This window comes from Crocuta crocuta, unplaced genomic scaffold, assembly GCF_008692635.1.
Source record: "Crocuta crocuta isolate KB4526 unplaced genomic scaffold, BGI_CrCroc_1.0 scaffold89, whole genome shotgun sequence".
In the NCBI taxonomy this organism is placed as follows: domain Eukaryota; kingdom Metazoa; phylum Chordata; class Mammalia; order Carnivora; family Hyaenidae; genus Crocuta; species Crocuta crocuta.
In genome coordinates, this window is record NW_027551559.1 from 2,982,662 (window position 1) to 3,007,766 (window position 25,105).

A 25,105-nucleotide genomic window follows, 5' to 3' on the forward strand; every position below is an offset into this window, starting at 1 on the left:
TCAGAGAAAGACAAATATATGATTTCACTCATGTGTTGAATTCAAGAAACAAAACAGATGAACATAAGGAAGGGAAGGAAGAGTAAGATAAAAACAGAGAGCGAGGTAAACCATAAATGCAGAGAACAAGCAGTGTGGCTGGAGGGGAGGCAGGTGGAAGGCTGCACTAAGGGCATGAAGGGGGGCATCTGTTGAGAAGAGCACTGGGTGCTACATGCAAGTGATGAATCACTGGGTTCTACTCCTAAAACCAATATACACTGTATGTTAACTAACCCATTAGGTGGGTCCTAATCCAATATGACTCACACCCTTATAAGAGGATATTTGAACACAAGGGAGACACTAGGCATGTGCCTGCACAGAACGACCATGTGAGTACACAGTGAGAAGTCAACCATCTGCAAGCCAAGGAGAGGGGTCTCAGAAGAAACCAGCCTCGCTGACACCTTGATCTTGGACTTCCAGTCTCCAAAACCATGAGAAAACAAGTATCAGTTGGTTAAGCCACCCAGTCTGTGGTATTTTGTTCTGGAAGCCCTTGGAAACTAATATACATATGAGGAAAACAGATCCAGTCTCCAAGGGTTGACTTTATCCTTACAGTCTTTCAAGTTTTTGCTCTTGGCCTTTCATTTCCTACTGCTTCGTAGAATACTACAGCCTATGATTGTCTGGTTTCAGTAGCGCTAACATCTTTCCTGGGGATAACAGTGTCAATCAGTTAAAAGAACATTTTATAAAAGCTGATGGATGTCATGAACTTCTCCTCAAACATGGCTTACCCAGGCCTCTTTCAGTCTGAAGTGTAAACATACATGACCTTTCCTCTTTCTCCCTGAGCTTATATCCTCTGGAATTTACTAAGCTTCTATAATTATTTCTGAAAGGTGAAGAAAACATTTCCCCCAAGGAGCAAAGAGCCACTATTACAAGGCCAAAAGATAAAATGTTTGATACTGTTTTGGTTTTTTCGTTTGTTTGGTTTTGTTTTCTTGGGACTTGAAAGGGTTTGTTTGTTTTTGTACTTTTTTAATAGTTGACTACAAGTCCATTAATTCTGTTCCATCTTGATTTTGTGTGTGGTGAACACGTTACCTACTATTTCAAGAGGATAAATTCTGATTTTGTTGTTGTTGTTGTTGTTTTTGCTTTCTTTCTTCTTTTGCCATCACTTTTTGGGCAAGGCCCAGCCGTCACACCTGCTCCCACCTTGGTTGGGAGTGAGCCTTTCTCCACCCACTGCTCTCCACATCCCTTCCCCGTTTGCTCATTGTTGTGTCCAGGGAGTTGAAGATACACAATTGAGGGGGGCTGGGGGATGGGAGGAGGAGACTGGGCTGTCTGATAGTCTCCAGGGCTGGGACTGAGTAAAATCTTCAGGGAAGAACTGGGGGAAGGAAGAGGCCTGAGAGCCACAACTGAAAGCATTCGGTGAGTGCAGCGGGGAGCATAAGAGGAGTGTGCAAGTGGACATTTTTACCTACTGCTAAGAACTGAATTGTACCTCTCCCTAAATTCATATATTGAAGCCCTAACTCCCTCCAAGTGACTAGAGATAAAGCCTTTAAACAAATAATTAGGTTAAATGAGGTCATTAGGATAAAGTCCCAGTCTGATAGAACAGGTGCTCTTTAAAAGAGGAAGACACGCCAGAGTGCTCTCTGTCTCTGTCTGTCTGTCTGTCTCTCTCTCTCTCTCTCTCTCTTTCTCTGCCATGTGAGGTCACAGCAGGAAGAGGCTGTCTGCAAGCCAGGAAGAGAGGTCTCAGCTAAACTCGATCATGCTGGTGCCTGATCTCAGACTTCCCAGCCACCAGAACTGGGACAGATCATGTCTGTGTTTAAGTCACCAAGTCTGAGGTATTTTACCACAGCTGGAGTCCACTAACTGGTATCTGGCCCGTTTTGGGATTTATCACTATTAATCCTTGCTGGCCTGTGTTCCTTTTGATTTGCAATAAGATCTGGCTGGAATTTAAGTATTCTGAAATCCACAATGAATGCTGCTTGCACAGATTAGAAAGAAAAAGGCAGAAATAAATTACCGTATTGAAAGCATCAGACTTTAAATTGGGTGTGGCTGAGGCATGGACTTTGGCTCTTCCTCTACGTGGGATGAGGAAGCATCAGAGATGTGCGCACAGGAGTGGCATGATCTTACTTAGCTCTGAGATGGATCGCTCTGGCTGCTTTTTTTTTTTTTTAATGTTTATTTCTGAGAGAGAGAGAGAGATTGAGTGTGCACTAATGGGGGAGAGGCAGAGAGAAAGGGAGAGAATCCCAAGCAGGCTCTGCACTATCATTTGATTCAGTGCTGGAACTCACAAACCATAAGATGACGACCTGAGCTGAAGTCAGATGCTTAACTGACTCAGTCACCCAGGCTCCCCTGCTACTTCCTTAAAAGTAGACTCAAGGAGCAAGATCCAAAGCAGGGACACCAGGAGGAAGGCTGTTAAAGTGATCTGGGACAGAGATGACAGTGGCCTGGGCCAGTGTGGTACGTGGTGGAAGTAATGAGGGGTCAGACTGCAGGTGTATTTTGCAGATGGAGGTGGAAGGCTTCGTTGACAGGTCATTGTAGGCCCCAGGCCCCGGCCACTGCCTGACTGGAGTAGTCACAGGTTGAGATACTGAAGATGGTAAGAGGGACAGTTCTGAGTGGAGAACCACAGAGGCTCAGGCAGCCAATTCGGGAAGATGAGAAGGAGCTCTCCTGAGCAGTATGAAACCAACAGCCATTTGTACGTAGAGTCAAGCAACTGTACATTCTCATGTGCCCAAGACAGTCCGATGTATCATCTACATCCCCCCAATCCAGGCTCGGAGTGTCCCCATTTTGACAACAAATTATATTGTCACCTTAGTCTGCACCCTAGTGTGATTGAAGTCATGGGCGGGATGGGAGTGCCGTGGGAGTGGGCGAAGGTGAGGACAGGAGAGAGCAGGATGAGCCCCTGGCCTGCTGTCGTTTATGAGACGAGCAATGAGACAGAATCAGCATAGGAAACAGAAAGGGGCTGTGAGCATGACCGCAGCTGGGGGCGGGCCCCCAGGTGCCACACAGCGAGACCTCTGGAGAAGCTGGGAGATGTCAGGATGCCCCAGGCACAGTCCTTGGCCACTTAGCTGTTGTCTTCACCCACTTCTCTGTGTGCCCACCGGGACTGTAGTCACCGTGTCTATCGCAGTGACGGGCGAGTGTTGATCCCGGCCTTCAGCTCTGTCCCTGACCCCGTCCCCTCACACAACAGCAGCCACGACACCTCTTCTAGCTTTTAACTTTTACTCCTGTTCCCTCTCATTTCTCTGCTCTTCCCCTTTAGCACTTAGGACATCTCAGTGTACTTTTATCCTTACTACCCCTTGCCTCCCCATAGAATGCAAGGTCTGTGGGGCAAGGACTTCTTTGTTCCCTGCCTGGCACATCTAGGCGCTCTGCAAGTAGTTGATGAATGGTTGATTGAGTGAGTGAATGAATGAATGAACGACCGGAAAGGAGACAGGCCCCGTGAAGGAGGCTCAGTGTGCACTCAGAGGCAGGAGGGAGATGAAGATAGTTTGGGGGCGGACACTCGAGAGGAAGCTCATCAGTTCTGCCAAGAGGTTGAGTAGAATGACAACGAGGGACAAGTCCTGGCTCACAAGTTGCCCGTGACCGCCAGTGGACATGTCGAGGTCTGTGGTGCAGACACACCTGAGCTCATAGGAAGCACCGTGTGGGATGTGGGGCCTTCTTGAGAAGATTCTGGAACAGCCCAGAGGCATTGAGTGGAGGTGAGGTCGGTGAGAAAAGACGTGGACAGAGAAGTGAGGACAGTGGCTTCACAGCACCAAGGAGGACGTGGGAGTTTGCTGAAAGCAAGAAGAGTTTTGGGGGGTTGGGTGTCTCGGAAAGAGGATGTGCCTGGGAGCCTGCGTCTCTCAGGCCGGCATCCTCCCCACGCCTCTGGCAGCATCTGGAACCTTCCGCGTGTGGTTTTGGTGACCAAAGCTCCTCTGTAGTTCTTTCATCTTGCTTTTATTTTTTTATTAACACATGAATTCAGAATGTTTTCTTTTCTAAGTCAAATATTTACTCTTCCTCAAAGAAGGAAATCATGAAATCAAATTGAAAAAGTGATTTTTGCTCTTAATAAAATAGATGGTTTTAAAGGCTTACATTTTCTTAAATAATGCTTATAGAACCAAAATTTCTTTTGAGTTGTGCTTCAGATTGTGCCTTCAGGATTATTTTTTAAATCTTTTCTCTCATTGGTCTGGAAAGGAAAACAAAAGGCAAGGGGGCACTTTGAAGTTGTTCTACACATGAAAGAGGATTACATTCCTGTTTTTCTCTTTCTCTTCAAAAACACAGTGTATTAATTTCCTAGACCTGCCAGAACAAATCGCCACGAAATCTATGGCTTAGAGTAACGCATATTTGCATTTTTCTCTCACGTTCTGGAGCCCACAGATCTGAAAACAAGGTGTCACTAAGGCCTCACTCCCTCCAAGGGCTCTCGGGGAAGATCCTTCCTGCCTCTTCCAGCCTCTGATAGCTCAGGTGTTCCTTGTTTTGTGGTTACGGCATTCCGAGCTCTTCCTTCATCTTTATGCACCTTCTCCCCTGCTTTTCAAAGACACAAGGGGAAAGGCATATGAGGACACATGACGTCCTTATAAGTACAACAGTCCTTGGAATGAGGACCTAAGATTATTCAAGATGGTTTCATCTTAACCATCTTAGTTTAATTGCAAGTGTAAAGGCCCTATTTCAAATAAAGGCACATCCACAGGTACTGGAGGTGAGGACTTGGAAAGATATGTTAGGGGCCCCTTTGCACCCCCTACATGTAGTTTTCTAATTTTAGACATGATTTATTTTGGGGGTTCATCATTCTTTTGTGCTCTGGAAAGCCACTTAAAATAATTATACAAATAAATAAAGTTGTTTGGGTTTCAGGGAAACAATGGAAACCATTTTTTAATTGTATTTTTTAGATCATGCACAAGTAATGGATGACTTGGGAATTAAAATCAGATATTCAGCAGTCTACAAACTGTATGTTTCTCTTGCTGACATTAAATCGACTAGAAAACACAGTTAGTCAAATGTCTTTCGAAGAAGTACATTTTGTTCAGCGCATTCCCCCATGGACTGGCACAAAATAGAATCATGATTAATTTGAAGTCACAGCAAACTTTAATTCGAGTTGTTTCAAATGATTGTTTCCCTTGAATATATAGAGCTGCAGGAGGTTATGGATAAGTGGGAGACAGAGAAGTTTAAGATATGTGGTGTAAGGCAGGGAAAGGATGTTCATGAAGCGTCTAACTTGATTAAAACCCTGGACTCTCATTGGAATTCATTCATTTGTACAGCAACCCAGATAGGTGGACTGGATCTTACCTGCCTTATAGTTGAAAGAACTGAGAAGGAAGACAAGTATATAAGAAAGCCCAGCACCAACTAAGAATCAATGGAGGCAGGATTTGAACCCAGTGCCTCTGTCCCTTCCCTGTCTTCATATGCTCATCTCACTGGCTTGCAGTGTGAAAATAGAGCGGGAGTCAGAAGCCTGGCTCTTGTTCTCACTTCACTACCAACCGTTTATGGATTCTAAGCCCTGGTGAAGATACGGTGCTGCATTAAGAGCCAGGTTTCGGGGGCACCTGGCTGGCTCAGTTGACAGAGCATGCAACAGTTGATCTCAGGGTCATGAGTTCAAGTCCCACCCTGGGCATAGAGGTTACCTAAAAATAAAAACTAAAAATAAGAGCCAGGGTTTGAATCTTAGCTCTGCTGCTCGCCAGCTGCGTGCCCTTGGGTCACTTACTTGTGCCTTTGTGCCTTCGTTTCCCCACCTGTAAAATGGGGATGATCTTAGCACCAACCTCATAGAGGTTTGTGAGGATTAAATGGAGGGATTTAATACCGAACACACTTGCAGCAGCGCCTGTGAAGCCCAAATGGGGGACCTGCTTCTGCCCTCATCTCACCCTGTGTCCATTTATTTCCATAGGTGGCCTTCTCTTCTCCCCCCAAGCCCTGCGCCACAATGAGGTTGCTAATGGTAGGGAAAAGCCCTGCAGAGACTAATGCCAGTTAAGCCCAAAATGTACTTTTTTTTCCCCTATAGAAGCATTTTTGAAGTGTGCATTAGCTATTGGCAAAGAAATATTTAATGCCTTTTTAATATTTTTTTGTACATCTGTGGCTCTAGCTTAGCCTCATTCTTTGTCCTTGAAATGCAACTCTTTGTTAGACAAAAATAATCCTTGCTTGGAAAAAATAGCATTTCCATCAGAGGCTTAAGAGCAGAAATGAGCTGTAACATTTATTCAGGGAGAAAATAATCATTATTAGACTTGACTATTTGAGTTTATACTATATTTCCAGATAGATCATATATCATTTAATCTATGTGGCAAGACCGAGTTAAATAAACCTTGAATAAATCTTGTTTCAGGGAAATTCTTAACATGCCATATAACTGTCTTTTTTTTTTGGTCAACCAGCTTTTTGTGGAAATTATTTTATTTCTTTCCACATATTTGTGTTCTAATTACTCCAAAATATGTTTGCAATTTGATAGTGAACATATTTTTTCCCTAACTTGGGCTTGTCTAACATTTTAACTGATGAATGTTACTTATTTCACTACATGTTCACCTGAAATGGGGATTTAATAAGGTGGTGGTTTTCCAAGAAAATATTTATAGCTAAAGCTGACATATAGTCAACAAAAATTTTAAAAGGGCCCAAGCCAGTCATACAAATTGCCACACATTAACCTAAAGGCTTTACGAACAAGGCTTCAATTAATATACGTCCTATAAAAGTAAGATTTCCGTAAAAGTGTAAACTATTGTCTATAGGATAAGTCAATATCACTGATACACCAGGAAGGTAACCTTGGCTCATTCCCTAGTTAACATGAGAGCAGTGAGGAACACTGGTGGGAATTGTTATTCAAGGGTTCCTAAGCATGTTCTAGAGAGAAATATTCACATCAGTGAGGAAATGAGGGAGGATGAGCAGGAGCAGTCAAGGTAAAACATGGTAGAAATTAACAGCAGAAGACATAAATATTCCCCAGAAGAATCTACGTATTCATCACGTTGTGTTTATTCCCAGGCTAAATTTTAAAGTTTTTGTACCCAAAAGTGCAAAACATCTTTTTAGGAACACTCACTGTGTATCATCAGAATGGAGTAAAACTTATTTTTCTAGTGGAAAATATACACAGAGAGCTGCTTCGTGTCGACGTAAAAACAAGTAAGAACTTGTTAAATGTTGTGGATGTGAGTTTGTGCGATAGTCCGTTTATCTGTACCTGAAAGTGCAGTTATCCGGAGCTCAGCAGTGAGGAACTACTTACTTTACTGAGATACTTACTACTAAGTCAAAGTCTCTTGGCTCCTTCCCATCCCACCATAGGAATTAGGTGAAAAGCAATTTCATCAAATGAAAAGTCCATTTTCCCACTGAGCTTATGGCTCCGAATAAAATCAGAAGCAAAGTTATTTTTAACAAAGATGTCTGAGATTCCTTGGCTAAAGAGAGGGACTTCTCTTCAGCAGAACGGCTCCTTCTGGAATGAGGGGGACACAATTTTTCACCTGGAGCTAAGAGGGAGGCCCCCGCAGGTGGCGAGGCATACACCTGCTGTGTTTATCACCTGCTGTGTCACCTGCGTCATCATAGTGTGGTTGGGCTATAGCCAGGTCACTGTCTGCATTGGCTGGTGTGCATATTAATAATTACAGCAATTTAAAAGTGATGCTTTCATGAATGCATGGATTGGCAAACCTTCTGTAAAGTGGTATATAGTCAATGTTTTAGGCTCTAGGGACCAGAAGGTAAATTGTGAATATTACGTAGCTACGGCAAAATTATTATTAAATAAATCCAAAATATAACAATAAAATGTTAATAATGTTTGTAATATAGGTTTTCTTTTTATTTTTTTTTTAACATTTATTCATTTTTCTACGACAGAACACGAGCAGGGAAGGAGCAGAGAGAGAGGGAGACACAGAATCCGAAGCAGGCTCCAGGCTCTGAGCTGTCAGCACAGAACCTGATGCGGGGACTCAAACCCATGAGCTATGAGTTCATGACCTGAGGCAAAGTCGGATGCTTAACCAACTGAGCCACCCAGGTGCCCTGTAATATAGGTCATTCAATAAGAATGAGGCTATTTAGGAGAGATAACATTTTGCCTAATTTGAGTTCAAAGTTAGTGTTCTCTACCATCAAATCTATCGGAAATGTTCATTTGTAGAAACCATTTTTTACCTCACAAGCCATACAAAATCAGGAAGTGGCCCAGATTTGGCCCAGGAGCTGATCCTGCTCTACCATTGTCGATTGTATGTGTTCATGGGCATAATTCTAGTATTCTTTTCTAAAATGTAAAAGTAGATTCTTTGCCTAAATATGTGTTTAGTAAGCTAGCCCTTTCAGTCTGAGTGATTAAAATGAATTTCTATGATATTTTTGTGAGATGCATTCTGTCTAGCATGTAGATAGAATTCGGAAGTCCATGGCCTGATTGGATTAGCCCAATTTTGTTTTCCAGCTGCGGACCACTCATGAGTGTGTAGTAAAATCAATTTAGAGCATTTTGACCAGCACTTAAAAGAATGAGGAGGGTAGCATAGCATAGCATGAATAATTACAATTACCATAGAAAGGGAGGTTTGGTTTGCTGTTTTGGGGAAGGGATGCCAGACTGTGTGTGTGCTTGCATGCGTGTGTGTGTGTGTGTGTGTGTGTGTGTGTGTGAGCCTAAGATATATTTTTATAATATATTTTAAGATATATGCAGGGGTATCTGGGTGGCTCAGTCAATTAAGGTCTGACTTTGGCTCAGGTCATAATCTCACTGTTTGTGGGTTCAAGCCCCATATCAGGCTCTGTGGCAGCACAGAGCCTGGAGCATGCTTCAGATTCTGTGTCTCCCTCTCTCTGTGTCCCTCCCCTGCTCGTGCTCTGTTTCTGTCTCTGTGTGTGTGTGTCTCTCTCTCTGTCTCAGAAAACAAAAACAAATAAACATTAAAAAAATTTAAAGATCTATGCAAAACATTTAGAACTATTTATCTTTCTCAAAGTAACATATTAAAAGAAACAAAATAAAATCTTCTAGATGCTGGCAGAGAAACATTATCAAACACCTCCAGCTATTAGATGCTAATAAATTATGTCATTATTGATGGCTACAAAATATTTTGAGTGTCTGTGGAATGCTCTTTTCTGCTGTAGACAGTGAGAGATCAGATGAAGAAATGACATATTTCTGTCAGGAAAATAGTCTCGCCTTGCTGTAAATGTTTTTCTGAATTAATGAACAAATTTGAGTGCAAAAATGATCTAAATTCTCCCTCTGTGTATTTTTCAGGAATTTGTATCTTTTTTTTTTAATATTTTTATTTATTTCTAGGAGAGAAAGAGAGAGACAGCGTGAGCAGGGGAGGGTCAGAGAGAGAGGGAGACACAGACTGAAACAGGCTCCAGGCTCTGAGCTGGCAGTCAGCACAGAGCCCGACGCGGGGCCCGAACCCATGAACCGCGAGATCATGACCTAAGCGAAAGTCGGACGCTTAACCGACTAAGCCACACAGGCGCCCCAGGAATTGGTATCTTAAAAATTATCACCACTTATCTTTATTAGCAAATGGAAATTATAGCTGTGAAGGAAATTAGTTTTGTAATATTTTAGGTGGCATTCTGCAAACAGCTTAGGCATTTGTATTTACACAAATTCTCTCCTTCCCACTAAGTCCTTTTCTCCTTATGTTGAGTGGGATGGGCCATATCTCAGAATAAAGTCTCTTTTCTCTGTGTCTATATTTCAGCCTTTCATTCATTTCTCATTCAGCCAGCCCTTGGAAGGGACACAACTGGTAATTGGACCCAGATTTGCAGATGACATGAGATGCTCAAAGGGACACCCTGATCCTTCCCCATGGATAACCTAAGCCAACTGTCCCCTCTTCATTTGAATATAAAATATTTCAGAATGGCAGTGGGCCCACCTGAGAACAGAGATCAGCGTCCAGATGGAAGTAGACAATATTATCAGTATCACTGTTACCCTTGTCATCTTCATGGGTCTCTGAAGAGTGGATCATAACTGTGGAGAAAGGGAGATGGGTAAATGCTGAGCAAAGCAGGAATTTAAATAAAATGAAAACAATAAAAGAAACTTTTTCCCCAGCCTAATTTTAGCCTTTAAAGCTGCTTACTAGTGAAATTGTCAAACAATCCGTATTTTATATAATATTTTATGTAATAAGTGAGTATGCATGATTATCTAGCTTTCCTTTGATAATATATACATATACTTGTATATACAAATGTGTATATGTATATATACACAAATAGTTGTACATATGTGTATAAATATGTAAATGTATTATGTACATATAAAATTGTTTAAATTGCAGATTATAGTGCCTTAGTGGATAGGAAAATACTTTTGTTCATCAACAACAGTGTTCTGGGGTGCCTGGTGGCTGAGGAGTTAAGCATTCAATTCTTGGTTTTGGCTCAGGTCATGACCCCACGATTCGTGGGTTCAAGCTCCCTGTTAGGCTCTGCGCTGATAGTATGGAGCCTGCTTGGGATTCTCTCTCTCTCTCTCTCTCTCTCTCTCTCTCTCTCTCTCTCCACCCCTCCTCTGCTCTCGGAAGGNAGAGAGAAAGAAAGAGAGAGAGAAAGAAAGAGAGAAAGAAAGAGAGAAAGAATTTATTGGAATATGAAAATAATTTATTGGAATAATTTATTGGAATAAAAGTGAGTAAAGTAGGATAGAAAAGAAAATAGCCTATCAAAAGGCAGCTACGTTGGGCACCTGGGTGGGTTAGTCGGTTAAGCATCTGACTTCAGCTTAGGTCATGATCTCATGGTTTCTGAGTTTGAGCCCTTGTGCTGACAGCTCAGTCTAGAGCCTGCTTCAGATTCTGTGTCTCCCTTTTTCTCTGTTCCTCCCTTGCTCATGCTCATGCTCATGCACTGTCTCTGTCTCTCTCTCTCAAAAATAAACATTAAAAATTTAAGTTAAAAAGGCATCTACCTTAGTGAGGGCAACTTTCTTTCCCCTTTAATTACACATTCATTTATGTGTGTGCTTGGGTGTATGAACTGAATTGCAGTGTAAATAGTTCATGTTGTGGCTCATTGCTAAAAATTTTTGAAAAACATTACTAAAGTCATAGTGACAGCAACGATTCACATGTTCCTCTTATTCTTGTAGATATTTTTTTGAGTTTACTTATTTTTGAGAGAGAAAACACACACACACAAGCATAGATGGGGCAGAGAGAGTGGGAGAGAGATAATCCCAAGTAGGGTCCACACTATCAGCACAGGACCCGAGGTGGGACTCAAACCCAGAAATGTGAGATCAAGACCTGAGCCGAAATCAAGACTCAGATGCTTACCCGACTGAGCCATCCAGGCGTCCCCACAGATTTCTTATTTTATTGCCAAGTGCCAGAGAATTATAATTAGTAGCTTACTTCCTGGAAATGCATCATACAATTTAATGGAGATAAATATTTTTATGTTTCGTTCCACATGGCATTCACTCAAACTATTATTTGGTTAGCCTTTTCTATCTGCTGGTTATTGTAGGTTTCCTGTCTGCTATTTTAAGCTTTCTTGCACTAACAAGGCTGAAGATTGGATTGCAATAATCCAATAATGCCATGCAAGGAAAGTCTACTAGGATAATGTTAAACACTGATTTAGGGAGCTTGATCCGTCTCTGATCCTGCTTCGAATGGCACCCCGTGTTGAAGCAAGGATCCTGTATTTTTTATGAGCATTACATAGTCTGTTGTCTCCCTGTTCAATAAAATTCCAACCAGCCGGAAATCTGACACTGCAAAAACATGAGAATTCTCACAGTTCGAATATTACAGTGGCCGGGTTTTTTTTTACCATATTGTTTTCCTTTGACTGTACACAAAGAGAGGACTTATAAAACTACAGTAGTATATCTGACAAGTTGCACTGTTGTTACGGGTGGTGTCTCAACAATTGCTATTAGCTGATATATATTAGCTGCATGGAAATGCATTATTTACTGTGTGGGTCTCTGGGCATATAAAGTAGTAGCTGCTTGCTAGCACTTTAGAAATAATGTAGCGGCAAAAATCCTATCAAACTTGCACTTTTTGTTTGTGAGCAAAATAAAAAGAGCCCCATAGGGCTTCCCAATAGGGAAGCTCTGCTAGTGGGAACACGTTCTAGTAAATTCTAACATGAATCCAAGTGAACTCAAAATTGAGCGCTTAGCTACTAATTTTATTCGAGTTCATCGTGAATAAGTTGTGACTTGGAGTTGAGAAGGCATGAAATATAACATGTCTGAATGTCAATGTTTTACAAACTTGGCAACTTTTGAAAAATAATTGTTATGAGATTAACATTCCCAAGATTAACATAATCATGCAATCCAAGGATCCACATTCTAAAATCTATAATGACTAATATAATTTCTGTATTCTGTTGTTCCTAAGTAGCCTTCTAACTCTTTGCACATTTCTGCCTTTTGGTTTATGTTATGTGAACATAAATATTGACGATGTCCTGTGTTTTATGGGGGGGGGGCACTTACTCCTGTAAAAATCATTCTGCAGGGTTCCAAAGTGCAAGTCTAGAGAGGAACTCTGGCAGCAAATTCAAAAAGAGACACCTTTTTTGTAAGTATTTACATTTATGCCAGACATACATTGTGAACTTCATGTACATGTATGTAGTCTTTGTTGAGATCAGAACACCGGTTTCTTTGTATTAAACATACAAATCCACGCCCATCCTTTTGACCTTCTTACAATACTATGAGCTAAATGTGTGCTGTGGCCCAGTTGAATATAAGGTGTGGACACAACATAAATTTAGGTTGAAATCCTTAAGTGAGGAAACAGGGTGCCCTTTTCAAATTGAAGACTATCTATTTTGGTCAAGATCAATAAATCAGAGAAAATACTTTTCCAGCATTCCCATCATCGCACAGATTATATTTCACATTTTTATCAGATTTAAGGCCCCCCAAAGTGTTGTAAAGTTGCTTTCTTATATCTATCGAGTCTTGGAAACAGGGAAAGGTGGTGAATCAACATCACTTGCTGGGATGGGCATTGTCCTAAGCCCTTTCCCTCCCACGCCTCCCTCACTCCTCTGTGTGTCTGTGGGTTAGATGCTGGTGTGTCCCCATTTTGCAGATGAGCAAATAAGTCCCTATCCCTTGCCCAGAATCTCTCAGTCATTAAGTAGAGGACCTGAGCTCAACCCAAGGCAGATTGCCTTCAGAGACCATCTTCTCAGTTACGGTGTATTTTTTTTTTAATGAAATAGTTAGATAGGAGAAAGAAAAAGAACAAAGGGAGCATGGATGCCATGACTGAAATGAAGACAGGTTTGTTTTGGTAACTAACACCCCAAACCTCTTCCGACACCTGTGAGAATGCTATTGGAAAAGCTTGGCAATAGCACCAAAGTGTGAAAGGTCAGTGGGCACATCGTTCACTGGTAGGGAAATCCGATTTCAAAAGAAAAGAAACACACTCATCATTTGGAAGAAATAAGTACAAACCTAAGTGACTAGTCCCAGGACTCATGAGCTCTAAATGGTTGAAGACTGATGGCATGGAAAAATACATATTGTAACAATATAAATGAGCCTTTATTATGTACTTTGTATTCCATGTAGTGTAAATAGCGTGACAATGCTTTACATGTATTCGTGATTTGAGAGAATCAATTAGATTCTTTGATTGAGAGAATCAATTAGATAGGTACCTTACTGAAACAACTCTAAGCTCAGTCAATTTTCTTTTTTTTTTGCTTTAAGTTTCTGTTATACCTCGGGTAAAGAAAATACAGAAGTGTTTGAGATAAGAGACACATGTCCTGTGTCTCATGGAATACCTGGGCTTTCCAGAAAGACGCTGACGTCAGGCATGTCTAAAACCCCCACTTGAGACAGCGCCTCTGAGTCCCACCTCCTGTCACTGGTGTGAACACATCAGAAGCAATATTTTCTTGGGTTTCCCCACCATCCCTTTGATCCACTTGTTTTTCTTTATGGCTCTCTTAGTTTACATTTTCCGGCATAACAGCAGGCATTTCTCACTCTCTTCAAGGCTCGTCTTCTTAGCCCTTATATGATGCTGTCACTTCCCTTTATCTTTTTATTTTAATATAATTTATTGTCAAATTGGCTCACATACAGTGTGTACAGTGTGCTCTTGGCTTTGGGGTAGATTCTCGTGGTTCATCGCTTACATACAACACCCAGTGCTCATCCCAACAAGTGCCCTCCTCAGTGCCCATCACCCATTTTCCCCTCCCCCCCACCTAGTTTGTTCTCTGTATTTAAGAGTCTCTTATGGTTTGCCTCCCTCCCTTTCTGTTGTACCTTTAAAAGTTGCAAACTCAGAGTGAGCAAAATGCCTCCTTCTTTCTTCTGAATAACAAATAGAAACAATGAAGGGCTTGGTTAAAATGTTAAAACAAAAACAGAGGCAAACCTTTTTTCTAGAAGTCATCGCAATAGTGAAATGTTTATGCAAAATATAACGGGCCACTGGAACTGAAGAATTTCCTTTGAATCAGATAATTTTTGTTGTTAGGACAGATTTGCAACACTTGCAAAATGTGTTCGGTCCCATTAAATCACACTATTTGCCATTTCAGCACCAGACACGTGGGATGGCTCTCTCTCATTGTTAATTGGTCTCCCACAAGGGAGCTTTGGAGGAGGAACCAAGTTGCTTCGGGTCTCTCAAGTTAATAAAAATCCCTAAAGGGTCTCATTTATTCTGTGCCCCAGTTAGTAACTAATGGCATCTAGTAGCGGCAGGATTTGAGGCACTCAAATGGCCATCCCTTGGGGATATAGATCCCAAGTAAACTGTGGAGATGTTTTCACACCTCGGCCTAGACACGTACAGACTAATGAGGTCCAACCCCAGCAGCACGCGGCACAACTGACCCAGCACCTGGCCCTGGGTAATTGTGGTGGGTGAGTGCCGTACTGCTCATGCCCTCCGTGGACAATGGCTGTGTGGAAGCTTCCATCGGGTCCCCTCCCTGGGAGGCATGCCCTTCCCAACATCTTCATTCATCGAAAGTGCATCTGTGACAATTCCTGAGCCAGGAGACACTTGTCTCTTTCCCTGGAAGAGTTTCGACGTGGGAAGCCGACCCATAATGGCAGCGTCTTTATTAAAATATGTACAGTGGAAATTATGCTAATTAAGCTGGAGTGTAATTATAGACTAGAAAGATTCTTCGCAGTCTGAATTGAATTGTTGTAGATACATGTGCATTAACTTAATAGTGTGCAGCTAATTATGAAAAGTAAAGGAGAGGAAGAGAGGTGATCAGTTACGCGACGTTTTAAGAGATGCCGCAGTCCCAGGCCAACTCTCCTGTTAAATCCCAGGTAACCCTGTGATGAGAATTCTTCTCTCGACTGTCTCGGATTTTCAATACCACAATTAAAAGAACCACCAGTGACTAACCCATTTAACTCTATTTGTCTGTGGCATTTATTACAGCAGAGAGTTAAATGCAGTAACACTCCGCAGCTTTATGCCCTAGTCCAAATATATCTGTGGAGTTAATTCTTCATTCTTTATTTATGCTTTTGTGTGCATTTATGATAATTATAAGAATGAGGCAAGGATCCACCATCCCAGTGTGATTTGCCATGCTCAACTAAAACTGTATTCTGGGAAATAAATTCTTTTTACTTAGAATTAAAATAAGCTCAAGTGGTAGTCATGTAGCTTCTGTTCCAAAGCTATCAACTAAATGATCTGAGAGATATGGTCATGATGCTGTGTTGACGCAAAGGAAAAGTCAGGCATTGAATCCTCGCAGCTACGGACTTCTAGAGTCTGTCAGTAAGGTGGGTGTCCTGGGTCCATTGATCAGTGTCACCTGAACCAGCTAAATGAGAAATGCTGTTTGTAAGCATGGAGAACCCATACAGTGATGCTGAGTGATTTTGCAATGAATTTCCAAAAATCTAGCGTCCACGCGTCCTCTGAGCAGAATGACTTGACACCCACTTGCCCACTACCAGAGAGTTTGGCAATCTAAAGACCCAGCAAAGCACTAAGAAATCAAAGGTCCTTTACAGAGGGTATGACTATCCAGTAAAAGGAGGAGGCTTGCGTTGTAGGATATCACACCTCTTTCTTCTGTGTTTCCAAGAAACTTAAAAAAAAAATCACTTTAATTTTTTTTTTGTTGCTAGAAAACCAGCGAAAATGTGGAGATGTGCATCAGACTTTGTCCAACTCCTTCAATTTCCATTTTTCCCTTTTCTCATTTATGTAATGGTTGTGTTCTTACACGTGGATTGTTCAAGACACTAACAATCAATAACCCTGAATTTTCATCGGAACTTCCTAAATCTTTTCTGACATATCTGTAATGATCTTTAGAACATTTAGAACTACTTCTTTTCTGATTTAATTAAATGTTGCTTCTACTATGTTGTAAGATTTCTTTTGCCAAGGTAGTATTGTATCCGAAAGTTTCTTAAAGCTCATTATTTAATTCATACACTTTTGAGGAAATCATGAAGTTGTTCTTGCCTGTGCTGAGACAATATTGCCGAGTGATTACAACCTTGGTTTGGGGAGATTTGGTGCCAGGTTGGAACCCTAGAACTACCTGATATTAACTGTGTGACTTTGCACACGATGTTAAACTTCAGCGTCTATTCCCCCCACTAAGTGAAAACATCATTACCTTGCTCAAAGGAATATAGCAGCAGTCACCAAACTACAGTCCATGAACCAAACCTGGCCCACAAACTGCTTTTGCAAATAAAATTTTAGTGGGACATAGCCACGCCCATTTTTAATGTTTATTCTGTGGCTGCATTTGAGCTACTGTGGCAGAATTGAGTAGTTCTGACAGAGATTATATACCCAGCAAAGCCTAAAATATTGATTTTCTGACCCTTAAGAGAAAAGAAGTGCTGATCCCTAGATTAGAATATTAAATTTGTGTTTGTATCTAAAACATATACAAAAACACATGTATATAACATAGGCCTATAAATGTGTGTTCATATAATGTGTGCTCAACACATTTGGAGTATTCACTATCTGTTGATAATTTTAAATATCATTATGATTTTATTAAATCCAGTTTTACTTCATTGTTAGAAAATCAGTTGTGAAGATGATTTTTGATGGGGTAGCATAAGCCCTCAAATGAATCACAACTAAAATATTTCTTTAAAAGGATTTTCTAAAGACGAGACTTTGTTTCTAATTCAAGCAGATGATTATAAGAATAAATATCATGATGCTTTTTAAAATGCATTAGTTTCCTAGAGCTGCCATAAAAAATGGCCACCAATTTAGTGGCTTAAGACAACAAGTTTGTTTTCTCAGTTCAGAAGGCGAGAATGCCAAGGTCAAGGCAGCAACAGAGCCAGGCTTTCTCCCAAGGCTCTGGGGGAAGATCCTTCCTTGCTTCTTCTTAGCGTCTGGTGGTTGCAATCTTTGCCATTTCTTGGCTTCTAGACATATTGCTCTACTTTCCCTGCCTCTAGTCACCACATTGTGTCTCCCTGTGTCCATCTTCATGTGGTCTTCTCTCTGCGAGTATCTCTGGATCCAAATTTCTCTGTTGTTAGAAGGACACTGGTCACTGATTAAAGCTCAGCCTAATCCAGCATGACCTCATAATTGTATGATGTCTGCAAAGACCTTATTTCCAAATAAAGTCACATTCACAGGCTCTGGGGCTTAAGACATCAACGTATCTTACCAACATATCTTGTCAAAAAGTGTATTTTGGGGGGAACCCCAAATACTATAATATCAAGTATTATCAACTCATAATGTCAGATAACTCTGCTTTGGGAAATTGACACTTATAATTTAGAATATATTTTAGACAAAAACAAATGATGGAAACAACTATTTCAGTCAGTCATTTTAATGGTTGAAACTAAGAATTAAAAGACTGACCAAAATGCTAGTAGCAGCACATTTTTTAAAGGGACATGTATGTGTATTGTTTCGAGGTAAACATAGGCTTCAGGTGACATGCCGCTATAGGGAATGACAGATGGATAGACAAACGTGTTCTGAAGTGTGTCCTGAGGAAAGGCAAAATACATATGAAGAGTGTGGAGGGGTTGAGGACAGAGGCACAAAATCATTATAAACGTCTGGATCCAAGGCTCATATTGGAAAATACAAAAATATTTTAAAAGTAACCCATGATGCCACCGTCGATAATACTGTTGACGTGCTCATTTATTCTCACAGTCATTTAAATTCTGTTTGCTTGTCCATTCCTTCTCTCTCTTATCTCTCATTGCTCCCACCTTCCTTCACACCCAATGCACTCACACTCACCTTGTGATCATATTTCCTGTAGAGATTTGTATCTTGGAATTTTTTTTCATTGAATATAATTTTATGAATGCCCTTCCATGTTATTACATATATTGTTTAAGCATAATTTTTAATGACTATAAATATCCTGCTTTCTAGCCATACCATTCTATAACAATTCTTTTTTTTTTTTTGATTGTTCAGTTTTAAATACTGAGAAATCATTAGAAAAGAGATTTTTAGGTATCTTATAAGGTTTCAGAAGTCAGGTTCAAAACCAGATAGGTTCAGATGCAGGTGTGGTGTCAGTGTTTAAAAGAAAATTCACAGTAGTCATCCTCAAGTGGAAGGAGGCCTCTCTGGTCATGCACACATACTTAAATTATTCTACAATCTGGGTTCACATATCAGGTGACAGATGGACTGGATGGCTATACCCAGGTGTCTTTCGCCTCTGAAATGATAGGTTTTTGGTAGGAGCTGTCAGACATTCCTTCTGGAGCACGGCAGGCCGTGTGAGCATGGATTAAATGATTCTGATGGGAAAGTCTTTTTTCAAGGAACAGTTTTTCTAAAATCTGTATTGTTTTATTTATTTATTTATTTATTTATTTATAGCACAAGTGGGTGAGGGGCAGACAGAAGGAGAGACAGAATCTCAAGCAGGCTCCACGCCATCAATACAGAAGCTGATGCGGGGCTTGAACCCACAAACCATGAGATCATGACCTGAACCAAGATCAAGAATCAGCCACTTAACTGACTGTGCCACCCAGTGTCCCCAAAATCTGTATTGTTGAAAGGAGTAGAGTAGGAATCCAGAAACCCAAGCCATGAATGTCAAATGCACCTGTGAAACTGGGTATCTTCCATAGATGCACTTGACCAAAGTAGCTTGCACGTGGGATCCATTCTAACACACCTGACTTTTTTGGTTAATTTAGGCCTTGGATGTAGTTTGTTTTGGTTTTTTGGTTTGTTTTTTGTTTTAATTTTAAATAGTTGTCTACCATGACTGGTCTGGGTAGTCACTGCGTTGTTTTACAGTATGTAATCCAGTATTTCAATTTCAAGTTGTCTTTCAGGAAGAAATATTATGAGTCCATTCACTTGCTTCTGAGAAAGCTACAAAACCCAGTAGATACTATGCTTTCCCTCTCTTTCTCTCTCACCAGTACTAGTTGTGGGTTGGAAGGGCCAAAGCCCATAGCAGGTACCCACCTTTCTACATCTTCCTTGAGGCCTAAGGACCCAAGAGGCTTTACCCACAGGGAGCCCTGCTGTCCAGAGATTGGGAAACAAATGGCCTGTGGTTTGTTCCTCTGGACCCTAAGCGGCTGCTTTCATGTCTGAGATGGAGGCCAAATAAAAATGCCAAGTGCTTCCGTCCTTGGGAGAGTTAACCGTTATTTTCAGCTGGTGGATTTTATAACTAGGTATTTGTCAGTCTCCGTTTCAAACCAGCCAGGAGGACACTGGGTAGCTCGCCAGCCCCTGAGCACAGCGTCGGCGTGCAACAAATCACGGGTATCCTGTCAGCGGGCTCTGGCGGAAGAAAGTCCCAGAATATAAAGGAGCTCAAGCCCATCCCCTCTTCCTACTCCAGGATGAAGTCAAGGGATCTGGCCTGGATGCATACATAAAACGCCAGGAGGGACCCCACACCCATGACCCTATTTCGAACGTGTAATGCGTCATTTGCCTCTACATTTAGAGCCCTCATTTTAATTGCCTTAAAAATTTTTTTTTGTCAGAGAGAAGGAAACCAACCACCTGAGTCCCTGCTGGGCCAAGGTGAAGTAGAAGGACATACATGCGCATGCGTGACTGTGGCCAGGTGTCATAGTGAAGATGCCCCCCCCACCCCCCTCCTGTCACCTTGCATACAGAGCAAGACCTGTCCCTCCAAGTTGTGTGAGCCAATGACAGTTAAAGTCTTCAGAGTCCTGGTCTCGGGCTGGTTTCAATGAGAGAAATGTCACAATTAATTTAATAACCTTTATCCAGATAAAGGCCTGCTAACTCATCTCTTCCACTTTCTAATAACACCAGATTTCATGTTAGTTCTTGCACGGTCACCGTAACATAATAGTCCTTAGTTGCCGCCTTTCTCTTTTTCAGATTTTTGGCTGTCCCCTTTTTACATATTAAAAATCCACATTACATCACATTGTGCTACCGCTCAGCCCTGAGGTAGCACACTCTCATGTGCACAGTTGACGCTGGTTGTCACTGTCTGGAAGCCAGGCTGGGCGGCTGACCAGAGCGCCTGCTCCGTGTGGCTTGGGCGTCTCACAGCACAGTGGCCGGGACCCCAGAGGGACCATCCAAGAGTGAAACCCCACAAGACCATAACGGAAGCTGCAAGGCTCCTTACGAGCTGGCCTTGGAGCCCTGTTCCATTAATACAGGTAGATCACTTTGCCCAGCCACATTCGTGGAGAGGGGCCCCACCTCTTGATGTGAGAAACAGAGGTGAGGATAGGGTGGGGAAGGGACAGGCAACCTCTTTGTCTTGCTGCTGTATCAAATATAGCCTCCGTTCAAGAGCTGAGATAGAGGATTCTGTTTCTCTTCTTTCTTTTATGTCATAAATACACACTTAATATACATAATATAGGATATATATATATTACATTTGTATATGTAAGTTTGTGTATAGGTATATGTGTGTGTGTGTGTATATACATATATATATACACATATATATATGCACACTAAGAAGAGATTTTCAGAAATTGCCTCNGTGTGTGTGTGTGTGTGTATATACATATATATATATACACATATATATATGCACACTAAGAAGAGATTTTCAGAAATTGCCTCGTGTGATTGTGGGGATTAGCAAGTCTTAAACCTGTAGGACAGGCGTGTAGGCTAGAATCTCAGGCAGGGGTTGATACTGCAGCTCTGAGAATTTCTTTTGGACACCTCAGATGTACTCTTACGGGCTTACTTCTGATTGATTGGAGGCGGCCCACTTACTATGGAAGGTAATCTGAAGTTGACCTAAAGTCAGTCAGTTGTCAATGTTAACCACATCTACACAGAACCTTCAAGGCAACACTTAGATTGGTGTTTGATTCAATAACTGGGTACTGTCACCTAACCAAGTTGACATGTGAAACCAAGTTTACCTGTAGACATGTAGATGTAAAACTAACCATTACAGTGTCTATAAAAAGGACATGCTGGTCCATATAATGGTGATACCGCAATGGCAGGAGAGAGATACAAGATTCTTCTCCTTGGCAGATCTTCTGTACGCAGAGGGAAATCAGAAGCAAAAGAAAAGAATAAATGTGCAGAATGTTTCTGTTTAACTATACCTTGGCCAAAACTTTATGAAATATAAAAATAGGAAGGTTTTTATTTTTTTATTTTTATTTTAAAAAATTTTTTAATGTTTTATTTATTTCTGAGAGAGAGAGAGAGAGAGCGTGAGCAGGGGAGGGTCAGAGAGAGAGGGAGACACAGAATCTGAAACAGGCTCCAGGCTCTGAGCTGTCAGCACAGAGCCCGACGTGGGACTCGAACCCATGAACCATGAGATCATGACCTGAGCTGAAGCTGCACGCTTAACCAACTGAGCCACCCAGGCACCCCAAATAGGAAAGTTTTTAAATATGACCTATAACTCTTGGGGTTTGTTTTGTTTTGTTTTGTTTTTAATTTCCCAAACTTTAGAAGCCTTGATCTTTGTCTTTGTCTTCATCACGATGCACTGTCCTTCTTACTGTACCCTGTATCTCAGATGCACTGACTAGCTCCAAAGCTGAGGCAACAACTTAATGGCTTTTGTAAACTCTTCAATTAAAAAAAAAAGAACACTGTGTGTGTGCGCGGCAGATGAAGTGAAATGTCCCAGGATTAAGCCATCTTATTTACGTAAGGAGTTAGCGAGGAACAGATTCCCTTGCTTGGGGGGGAGGAATTGGAACATGCAAGTCTTTTTCAGCTTCTTTAAGAATTTCCTGTGTGACCTTGAATCATGGGCCCACCCAGCCGATGCCTGAACGTTCGTTTGTTGTGCTGTGTTGACAAGTTAACATCTTAAAGGGTTTCTGGGCAGCCAGATGGAAGCCACTGTGTTTCTGGGGAGAAAGAGGAGACAGGGGCCAAGCCAGCCCGTCCACATGCGCGCGGCTCTGCCAGCTCTCCAACCCCTGTGCGCTCCCTGTCTGTCGCCGGCGTCGCCTGCAGACCTCGTTACAATGCAGCATATGCCCGCTTCCCTGATGGGAAGGGTTTTGCACTGCTCTGATGTCTAGGGTTTATTAGAGGAAATCTATTAAGCCTGAGGTATGAGGCTGGCCTCCTGCCGTTGCAGGGCTCGTGGAAGCAGCCCTGAAAGCATCTGCCTTTCAGTGAAATCTAAGTTTGATGGAGACACCAGATCAGTGGAGAAGCATTATTCACCCCAGGAATATAACGACTGAAAATACCGCACCAGCTCTATTCTTTGACAGAAGAGCGTCTGGCAGGGTAATAGGAGAATGACGAAGATGTTACAGTACGTGAGAAGAGTTATCGAGCGCAGGGATTCCCAGATACCTCTTCTTGCAAATATGTGCTCAGACTGCAGAGCTACGTGTAAGAAACCAGCATAAAATAGTCATCCATTCTCACAACAGTTTGATCGAACACGAAGAAGGAATGACGCACCGTATAGGGCCTGTCAGGGGCAGGCTCCCACGGTGGGGGGGTGGGGGGCACACGCTTATAACTCCTGGAATGTCCCCACTCTGCCCGCCAACTGGTCACAGGTGGTCCTTCGTGCCTCATGCTGGGCCGACAGCCGTTCATTCACTTAGGTGCGTGAAGCACAGGTAACAAGACGTGTCAAGCATACGTCCTCTCCACCCTTTCCTTCATGCTCACCGTTCTAGACCAGAACTCACTAGCATCCGCTAAAGGAAATCTACTCTGCCTTTTGGTAACATTATCAGGAGGGAGTCAACAGAGGCCCATGTAATATGACCAAAGACGATTCATTTCCTATGATCTTTGTCGGGCACCATCGGAAATATTCCCTAAACCAGTAGTTCTCAACAGGGGGGTGGTTTTGCCCCCCTTCCCACCCACCCCCCTCCGGAGATACTTAGCAATATCTGGAGATATTTTGGGTTGTCACAACTGAAGGGGGTGCTATTGGTATCTAGTGATTAGAGGTCAGAGATATCACTAAATATCTTACAATGTTAGGAAACCCACCCCCCTTTCCCAACCAAGAAGTCTCCAAAATATCCATAGTCCTGGGTTTGAAAGACTCGGCCTTACTCATGTGTCTTCTTCCTCTTAGCTCCATCCTCAACTTCCCAGATGGAAGCATCTAGGGCCAGGGATCTTACGTTATTCGCTGTAGTTCATGGACATTCAGGAAAAACCCAGTGAACAAATGAGTGAATGAATGAGCTCAGGGAGGTATGGCAGGCTAGCCAGCAAGTAACAGTTAAGTTAGCACTTACATGATATTTGCATATACAGTATTGCATTCTATCATTGTTATTGTTTTTATCTTTGAGGTGTGTTTATCCTGGCATAATTTCATTTGTTCACTGTGCACCTGACTGTATGTAAGCCAGTGTGCTAGGCACCAGGAACAATGCAATGAGAAAAATGGTGTGATGCCTGCCCACTGGAGTTTACTTCCCCAGTGGAAAAAAACGCCATGAACCAATTAAACAGATAAGTGTGAAATTTCAGTGGCACAAACACTACAAGTTCTGCTTGCCCGACACGAAAGAAGCCTGGGAAATGTCCATAGTGCCATGAATTCGCATCTCCTCCGGAGTGGTGTGCCCCGCAGAGGAGACTTTAAGTCTCTGTGTTAACATGCCAGTATCACCTGTGGATATTATCAACTACTTAGTCATCAGGAAGGAGCTTTTGCAGGTCTTAATTCTCGAGCAGAATTGCATTTCCCAGCAGGTGGGAAATGGCCCTCGTTAGTAATGGAGAAAGGTGGACTGCCAGCCCACATAGGGACCTGCACACGGTGCTGAGGGAAAAGGCAGGGGCCAGCGTACAGGGCTGTTCTGGAGCACAGGACTGTGCATGACCGAGTACAAGTGGAGAATTTCTAGAAGGCCAGTAAGATATTCTGGTTTGCTTTGGAACCTTGCAGCAGTGTTTTTTGTGCAGGATAAGGTGGGGGTGGGGATTTTTCCCGACTAGAGGGAGCCCATTGGGAAATATCACAGTTTTCATAACAAGAAATAATGAGCCTGTGGACTGTGGCTCCAGCAACGGACTGCTTTGGAAAATGAGTTCACAGTTCTCCTGTCTGGTGTCACTGGGCATGGTGGGAGAGGGGGAGGAGCTTACATAACATTCTCTTATTGGCGGCGTTATTTCCTAATAGCTATTGAAGGAGCAGTCCCTTATAAATATTTGTTTTCCCCCAAGGTAACAATGCCCATCCTCCCCTTCATCAGCATCCTACTAGACTGGGTAACCTTGATGTTCACGGCAACTCTGTGGATTTAGCGTTTCAGAGAAAATGAGACAAGACTGAATTTTTCTTTATGTTATCATAGGGTGATTTTAGCTCTAAGAGTCTTTTCCCCAAAATATTTGAGGCGTCCCCAGCTGCTCAACAAACATGGAAAATGCCGGGATCCAAAGATGATTGTCACACGCTTTCTGCTTAAAGTTCTGGTTGGGTTGTGTGTGAAACCTGCAAATACAAATTCGCCTTTCTGGGAAAGATGTTCTAAAAGAAGAAGAGG

At 42.1% G+C, this 25,105-nt stretch overlaps 1 protein-coding gene across 1 annotated transcript in view; it reads left to right on the forward strand.

The window, feature by feature from the left end:
- The window catches only part of CTNND2 (catenin delta 2), a 784,902-nt gene that overhangs the window by 493,257 nt on the left and 266,540 nt on the right, over positions 1–25,105 (forward strand). The window contains exon 14 of the mRNA XM_077749452.1: positions 19,613–19,629. Coding sequence (XP_077605578.1) covers positions 19,613–19,629 — 17 coding nt within the window. The remainder of the gene's footprint in view (positions 1–19,612; positions 19,630–25,105) is intronic.